The sequence below is a fragment of the Vigna radiata genome, chromosome 6, assembly GCF_000741045.1.
Source record: "Vigna radiata var. radiata cultivar VC1973A chromosome 6, Vradiata_ver6, whole genome shotgun sequence".
Classification (NCBI taxonomy): Eukaryota; Viridiplantae; Streptophyta; class Magnoliopsida; order Fabales; family Fabaceae; genus Vigna; species Vigna radiata.
Genome location: NC_028356.1, coordinates 7,980,990 through 7,990,136, shown reverse-complemented (window position 1 = coordinate 7,990,136; position 9,147 = coordinate 7,980,990). Strand labels below are relative to the sequence as shown.

The 9,147-nt window shown below is 30.9% G+C and overlaps 1 protein-coding gene across 1 annotated transcript; it reads right to left on the bottom strand.

Annotated features, from left to right (window-relative positions):
* Window positions 1-891: 891 nt before the first annotated feature.
* LOC106763358 (disease resistance protein At4g27190-like) lies at window positions 892-4,719 on the bottom strand. The gene is made up of 2 exons (XM_014647556.2): window positions 2,687-4,719; window positions 892-1,222 (listed from the first exon to the last, which is right to left on the bottom strand). Exons 1-2 carry the CDS (start codon window positions 4,717-4,719, stop codon window positions 1,141-1,143), a joined length of 2,115 nt encoding a protein of 704 aa, XP_014503042.2. The 3' UTR covers window positions 892-1,140.
* Between the last annotated feature and the right edge of the window lie 4,428 nt (window positions 4,720-9,147).

Below are 9,147 nucleotides of genomic sequence, written 5' to 3'. Positions count from 1 at the left end.
AGCAGAGAAAACAAGATTATTTGTATTAAGTATGTTTATTAAATAATATTTCATTTAAGGTTTAAACCTCTTTTTGGTTCATAAGTTATGAGCGGATGTTCAGTTTAGTCTCCGCTTTTAAAAATGTAAACCTTTGATTCCTAAGTTATAAAAAATGTATCAAATAAGTCCTTTTTTGATGTTCATGGTCAAAGTATAAAGAGCAATCTAAAGTCCTATCATTATTAAGAAACAAATCAGAGCAATCTAAATATGTAGCAGTTGTTAAGAAACAACCAAAAACAGTATTTCAAGTCAAAAAAGGACTCATTTGATACATTTTTTATAACTTAGGAACCAAAGATTTACATTTTTAAAAACAAGGACTTAACTGAACATCTGCTTATAACTTACGGACCAAAAAGAGGTTTAAACCTTCATTTAACAAGCAAGGACATTGTAATTGTGTTTAGAAAAAAGGCATGTGAAGTTTACCTTGATGTAGATATAAACTTGGAGAATACATAGGACATTCCTTTATTGTTTGTTCAACATTTTCTTTCAACTTAAATCCGTGGTGAATCTCTTCCAAGTTTGGCAAAGAAAAGAGTCTTATATTTTTCAAGTTCTGTAACAGTACTTGTTCTCCATCCTTACCCATCTCTTCTTCTTCACTAAATGCAAAAACCTTGTATAACTGAGAGCACTCTTCTATTGTTAAATATATCAGACTGACAAAATGACTTGCCGAGAGATTATAAAATAGACTTTTCAACTTATTGCAATTTTTAACATAAATAATTGAGAGCATTGGGAAGCAGACTTGTTGGGAAGAACATAGGGTCTTGAGTTGATGTGCATCACCTAAATCAAATATTTGTTCCAATTCATCACAATTACTTATATCTAGAATTCTCAACATTGGTAAACTTGTAACAACTGTGGTGGAGAAGATGGTTTTCAATTTTGGACATTCTTCCACGATAATACGCCAGAGCTTTTGGAAGCTTAGAAAAGCTGTGGGGCCTTTCCATATGAAGTTGAGCTCAGGTAGATTCTCCAATCTTAGAGACTCTATATCCAAGTTTAGGGGAACCAGTTCTGTAGTGCCACCTTCTTCTCCCATTTGGAATTGGAAGAGACCTTTTATTCTAAAATCACTCAACCAAAGATTTCTAAATTTGAGTTGGGGATTAAACAATAAAACATCCAATTGGTTGAATGCGATGGTAATTTCATCCTCCTGCACACACAACATAATTCATTATTAATATGGTACAGTTTAAAAATGAAACCAAAATTTAAAAAAAAACTAATGTTTTTCATTTATTTAAAAATTAAATATGTTTTTATCTCTTAACTTTTAATAAAAATTTGAATTAGTTTTTTTTTTAACTTTTGATCCAATTTAGTTTCCAATTTTAAAAATGTTAAATCTTTAACATATTAAATTTATTTAACATTTTAAAAATATTTTGTGATAATATTTAAATTGTTTTTATTCCCTACATTTCTATATTATTTTAATGTTAATTGAAAAACATTTCAAACACAAAAAAACTCATATTTTTTAATAAATTTAAGAAATTAATTAATAAATAACAATTATATATATATATGATATAAAATAAGTCATTTAATTACCATTGAAGTTGTATGTTGGTCGAGATCTGAAACCGTCAGCACCTTAGGTAAATCAGACAGTTTTGGACAATAACTGCAACTTAAATTTTCAAGTTTCGGGAGATGTGGACGACAATATTTAGGCCAAATGTTAATCAGATTTTTTAATCGGATCAAGTTGAAGTCCAACAATTTTTGTAATCTGTGTAATCTGTGGAAGATGACAATGGTTTGCTGGAAACTCCGATACACTACATGATTTTGTTCCTTTTCACTGCCAAATACATATTTCAACTTCAAGTTGCTAACAATTTTCATACTTGTCAAACTTTTTAGCCCTTGGGCTAAAGATAGGGAGAACACATACTCCAAATTGTCACATTTTTCAATGAAAAGATTCCTTAATTTTGGAAGCATCAAAGAAGAATAACTTTGAGTGCTTGAAAGGACATTATTATCTTCTTTAATTATGTGTCTCAATGATCTACAGGAAGATATTCTTAGAACCTCTAACAGCTCTAGAGTTTGAACAATGGATGACGTGAATAGAGAAGTTAGCATTGGGCATTCAGATATTGAAAGGACCTTCAAATTGCATAGCTTTGAGTTCCTTGGAAAGGATATGCTATATAATTCACCACAATTTTCTATCTCGAGCTCTTCTAAATGTTTGAGAGAACATTGTGAAGAGGGATCACAAAACACCTCTCGAAGTTTATGTAAGTCTTCCAACCTTAAGTAAACAAGCATGGAGAACACAATTACTTCAGTTTGAAGCAAACCAAAACTGGTGCTGGTATTGATAGTGTTATCAACGAGACATTCTATCTCTGAACACTTTATAAGTTTCAGGGCAATCAACTGATTCATGCCATGTGGATCCATGGATGGGATTATATTTTTATAATCTCCCTTAAGGTCCCTCAAACAAAGGAACTCTGTTCTCATAAACAGATCCTTGATTGGTAATGATATAAAATTTTGAACAGCAACATCAAATCTATTCATTAATAAATTTCTTGATTGTGCATATCTTTTCACAGTATCATCAAAATATCGATAATAACCACTTCCAATAACATACCTTTGTAATCTGGAGAAAGAGACATCACGTGGAAAGGCATTTTCATAATTCATCAAATGCAAATACAATTCCTCAAGCTGCAAACATTTCCCTACAACTTCGTAAGCTTCAACGTTTTCATTTTTCTTAACCAGACATTTGTACAAATCCAAAATCCTCAACTTCTTTAATTCTACAATCCCAACGGGCAAATAATCAAAATAAGAGCCACGCAAGTCAAGAATCTCCAATGCTTGCAGACTTTCCACAAAAGAGATGTCACCTAAATTACAACTCCTCAAGCATAGTGTTCGAAGGTTTTTTAATGACTTCAATGACTCTTGCAAAGGCAATTCATCGTGCTTCCACCCAACTGAGTTTAAGATTGCTAAGGTTTTAAGGTTTTCCAAGCTTTGAAGACACCCATCTGATACTTTTACGCCATCACTCACATTAAAAGAAAGCAAAAGAGTTTCAAGTATTGGACAATTTATTTTATAATTGAGAACATCATAACTTTTCAAACCCCATACGGCTATTGCTTTCATATCTTTCAGGGTTTCATCATCTTCCAAAGCTCTTGGGTCCACTTCAGTACGTGTGAAAATTGCTTTACCACTTTTAGACGCAATCCACAACGCTGCATCACGAACCACATCGTGCATTTTTACCCTTTGTTTTTCTTTTGCATCCATTAACAAAAAACAATTCTTTAGCATGTCAATAGCTGCATTTATCCATCCCCTTGCGTCCTCCATCGTTCCAAACGTCCCAATTGTGCCAAATCCCCTTCCAAATCGAAACAAATCTTCCAAATCTATTTCACAATCCTCTGGAAACATAGAACATGACAATAATAAGGATTGAGCTAATTGGCTTGTCAAATTACTGTAACTTAATTCAACACAAACATAAAGACTTATTAAGCCTTTCGGAATATCTAGTGGCTCATAATTTTCTAGCCTTGAACATGCTAACTCAAAATTTGCAATAGTTTTATCCTTTAGCATGCTTCCCACGGTCACAATTACAATGGGCAATCCCTTACATTCATGAACAATTTTTCTTGCCACACCTTTCAAAACTTCTGAGGAGTCATCAGTTATGTTTGCATAATGTCTGAACAAAGTCCAAACTTCCTGGTCACTCAAAAGATTTAGTTCAATAATACTTTGGCATTGCATAGAAGTGCATACTTCTTTACTTCGAGTAGTTATCAATACGCAACAAGCCTTACTACTTTCATTAAGCGGAATACCTAAAGCTTCAAAGTTTAGAATTTCCCATATGTCATCCAAGATTATAAGAGTTGTACCTTTTTTTAATCTCTCTGATAGTCTACGAGCTCTACCTATATCTGAATCTTCCGTTAACTTGAAGCCCAATTGATCAACAATTTGATCTTGAATACTTCTTATATTTAGAGGTTGAGACACTGTTGCCCAGACAACCTTCCCAAAGAGTTTCATGTCTTCTGCTTTTTTACCCACTTCTTTTGCCAAAGTAGTTTTCCCTGACCCTCCTAATCCAACTAATCCAATTATGAAAGCACTTTTGTTATTTAATGCTTCTAGAAGCTTGTTGTAAGATGCTACTGTAGAGTTGAACATAAAGAAATCTTTGGAAGAATAGTACTGCATGCCTGGGAGTTCAGTAATCCTCGAAAAGGGTTCAAACTTGCTATTACGATGGAGCTGAATCATTTCAGTTGTTTTTCTTTCTATTTGTTTTGCCAGAGAATATCGACATTGCCTTCTGAAATAGCTTTTGTTCACGCACAATATTCTTTCTTCCAACATTTGCACTTCTTCTAAGACGTTTTCAACATCTTTCAGCCACTTCTCAACAGTTGGCTCAACTTTTTCAACCATATTGATGGCTTCTCTTATTCGCTCCTTCACTCCATCTCGAGTCAATTCCAATTGTTCTTTGGCATTTGGAAGATTGGAAGCAAAGTTGTTGAAACAACACAAGTATTGAGAATGATGTAAAATTGGATGCACTGCATATTCTGCAATCTTTGTTGCGATGGAAAGAAATAAATCCTCCAGCATTTGGATTGATTTGGTTCCTAAACATGAATGAGTTCATGACTCTTTAGTTAGTTACAAATTAGTATTTAGTCATACATACCTTTGATATAGCAAGAGATTAAGCAATTAAAAGAAAACAATACAATAAAAATTTGTGATACATACCTTTGATAGATGTTATTATATTAGTAACAAAAGTAAAAAGAGTCGTTGTTGCAGCTTGAATACCTTGTCTTAATCTAAGAAAAACTTGTATTAGCGATGTGCACATAGAAATGTTTGTGTATATGGTATTTTCTAATGCTTTAACTATTTATCAAAAGATATGAATCGATTAACATACGCGCCTTAGTGGCTAAAGACTAAATTGCACAAACATATACTAATAAATGATTGGAGACTATCACGAACATTTTGACCTTTCAAAATGTTAAGTAAACATACATGAAAATATGTATACAAGGACACGATTACTATTTTCATTTTTATTACTTGTCTTTGTTTTTCAAAAAAAATTAGAATTCTTGTCTTTCAAAATATACCGGACAAATATTTTTATAGATAATTATTTATTTATATAAGAAAATAACTTTAATATATTCTTTCAACCAATAAATTAATGTGATAACACGTTAAACATAGTATAATAATTAAAGATATTTTACAAGTTATCTTAATATTTGATTTTGTTTAAAATTAAAGATAATAGAATGTGGATGCTAATAATAATTGAAGCAAACTAATTTAAATTTTAAAATCAAATGTACTTGTTGGAAGGAGTACACAGTAGGTGAAATTGATTACGACATTGAAACAAACATGTCCCTAGTTTATTTGTCAAATATGCATGTGGATTTCATTGTTTAATTTCCATATCAATTTATAAAATGTTACACAGTGATCACCACATTGATTTTCATTTGAGACGATGTTCTTAAATTGGTATAACCTTAAGACAGGGAACTATTTCTCAAGTAACAATGTATGGTTGTCAAATGTATAAGCTTAAAGTTTTGTGATTTTTTTGCAGGGTGTGTTTACTGGTAAATGTGGAACAAATTTAGGTCATGGTATGGTGTTTGTTGGATATAGGAGTGAAAATGGTGCTGATTACTGGCTGGTGAGGAATTCATGGGGCAGTCGAGGGGGTAAGGATGGCTATTTCAAGATGGAGTGCAACGTGAGAAGCAACTCCACAGGGAAGTGTGGAATTGCAATGGAGGCTTCCTACCCTGCTAAGTATGGTCTAAACTCTGCAGTTCCTAGTTCAGCTTACCAAAGCAATGAGGTGTCCATCAACAGTGCTTGAAATAACTTGATCATTATTTTGGAATTGGATCCTGGGAAGAGGAACAAGTTCTAAAGTTGCAACAAAAGTGATGTTTCTGTTATTTATATGCTGCTATTGGAAATGTCTATTGGGCTATTCTCGCACATAGATTTCTTCAGGTTAAAACTGAACCTGATTATCAATTTGTACTGGTCTTCACTTGTTATTCCATTTGAATGTTTACCCTGAAATCCTTAATGATATTAATGTTCTAGTTAATTTTTTATATGGATATTCACTGTTTACCATGACCCTTTTGCATTTGTTCTTCATATTAACCACCCAGTCCAATGTTAGAAATTCTATAAATCCAGCACTTCATGGTTCATGCTTGATGCTACTATGAGCATTTGGGAAATCGGAAAATGTAGTTAATTGAATCGTAATGTGATAAACTAAAAATTAGTTAACTGAACAGAACTGCGGTATAATTGAACTAGAATAGTTCAGTTCAGATACTTTGAACTATTTAGTTCAGTACAGTTTTTCTGAACTGTTTATAGTTAACTATAAATTTTTACAGTGCAGTACAGTACAAGACACTTTATCCATCCCTAACCCTATGTGCATATTAACACAAGACTTTTACTATATTGGATTCTATTATTTTGAATATTATTTGGTTCAATTTTGATATTTGGTATATGTAATATTGGTTTTTGAAATATATACGTGTGTATATATTGTTTTCTTTTTTTATTTCTTAGGTAGTAAAATTTTATAGAATTGTTACCATTTTGGTTGAATAAAATGCTAGAATCTTTGGATTTCGGTTATTACCATTTTGATTGAATTGAATACCATAATTTTAGCTAAAACCATCTAAAATGATTAGATGATATAAGTGCTTAGCTACATAAGGTACAGAAGCAGCAACTTAATGCAGAATCAGGGAACATCCTTTAGTACAAATGGAAAAAGTCCCTAATTTATATGCGGTACTACTTTTAGTGCAACATTTAACTAATTATTATAAAAACCAACCAATTTATATCATGATAATTTATTATTAAATAATTATATAAAAGTGTCGTATTCTTCAAATATAGCCTATTTTTTCTGATACACGATTGAGGAATTATTGTCTCTCACTGTCAAATGACAGTATTCTGATATATCTTAACACGGTTTGCAAAATTTGCAAAACTATAGAAATAAGAAAAGATAACCACTTAATAAGCATTGTTTAGATAATGTTTTTAATAAACACTTATAGAAGAAATGAATAAGAAGCTATAATGAGTTAAAGTTTTTTACAAGTTAGAATCGACTTTTGCAATTTGTAAGTGTTATAATTCGGATTGAGATAAGTAGTATGGAAACTTGTTTATAGGGAAGCTATTCAAAGAAAATTGTAAAACGTACCTCAAGATTTGTGCAGACATATAAGTAAATAGAGAAGTATGAAGCTCCTGAGTTTGGAAGTAAAGTATAGAATTTATATAAAGATGCAACTCATTCTTTATCAATAACATTTGTCTTGATGTATAACTATACATGTATTAATATTGATTATTATATGTTAATTGAATAATTTGTTCACCGTTATATTCAATGAATGTTTTATTTAACTTTGGAAGAGTTTAATTTAACATTCGACATGAAATTGAATAAAACTTTGGAAGAGTTTAATTTATCACTAACTAAATTGATGATTGGAATAGGAATGATATAAGATAAACAGATTGTAACTAAATTGATGATATGAATTGAGAAACATACCTGAAGATTTGTGAAGACACAATGGCAAGAAGAAGAAGAATTTAGGAGAAACCTTGCCGCCAAACAGAATTTTAAAGAATGAAAAAAATTGAGAAGGGATAATTGAAGATTTGGAAAGTAATTTGACATGAATAATATTGACATGAATATAAAATAGAAGTGATGATAAGATTAAAATCTAACTAAATTGAAGATTTGGATTAGAAGCGTACCTCAAGGTTTGTGCAGATACAATTTCAAGAAGAAGAATTTAGGAGCAATATGTTGATACCAAACACAATATTGATTGAAAGGTGTGGAGTTGCAATTTTAGAGAATGATAAAAAAAAAACTGAGAAGAGATAAAGAAAGAAGTAAAGTTGGTGAGTTTGGAAGTAAGGTATAGAATTCATAAAGAGGCAACTTATTCCTTTCTTTTTTAATAACTAATTCTTTTTCCAATTCTTTTGCGTTTCTGGTGTCATCTCTGCACAAGTTACGAATATACAACAAATCAGGACAAAATGTTTCATTACTTCAAACCATATTATATAACTTATAAACATTTGCATGTGATCATTGAATCCTAATTTAAATGAAAGAAAAACTTGATCAATTAAAAAAAAAATGAAATATGAAAATTCGTCCAGCTTTCTCATGGAAAGCACGTAGTGTTGTTGATGTCTCAGTAATTGAATTATATCCATGAAAAACTAATGTATAATAGTTTTAGTTTCTTGCATTGTTGTTAATAAATTCTTATTTTATTTTTATTTTACGATGAATGTCCATTTTATTGTTATTCAATTTTATTTTTATTTTTTACTATTGTATTTATTATTTTCTTTTTACTATTCGAATTAAACTTGTTCGAGTCATTAAATTGTTTTGAGAATTGATGCATGCTACTAGAAAATAAAAGGTGACGCATGGTTTAATTATTATTACTTTTTATTTATTTAAAAATATTTTTAACNTCGGAAAAAAAGTTAATTGTTGATACATTAATTGCAATCTTCTAGAAAAACTTGTGAAAATTAATACAGCCATTAATTTTCTTATAAGTAACTTTGGTCATTTGGTGCACTTTATATGTGGCATGTCTCTTTATGGTTCCTTGCACATTTTTATAATTCTTAAGCTTTTGTATTAGACTTTATTGTTCTGTTAGTTAGTTAGCTTTGAGTGGGTTACTGTTTTTAACACAGTGACCACACCCTTTTATTCTGTTATATGCTCCACCATTATACGCTCCACCATTTTTCTCAAAACTCTATAAATAGAGTTTGCTCTTTGTATTTTTAATAAGAACAATATATGCAGATCACAAAATATACACAAGATATGGTTTTAGAGTTTTACCTCACTTCTTGCTCTTCTGCTTTCCATCTTCTTCTCTGATCTTCTCCATCGTATCT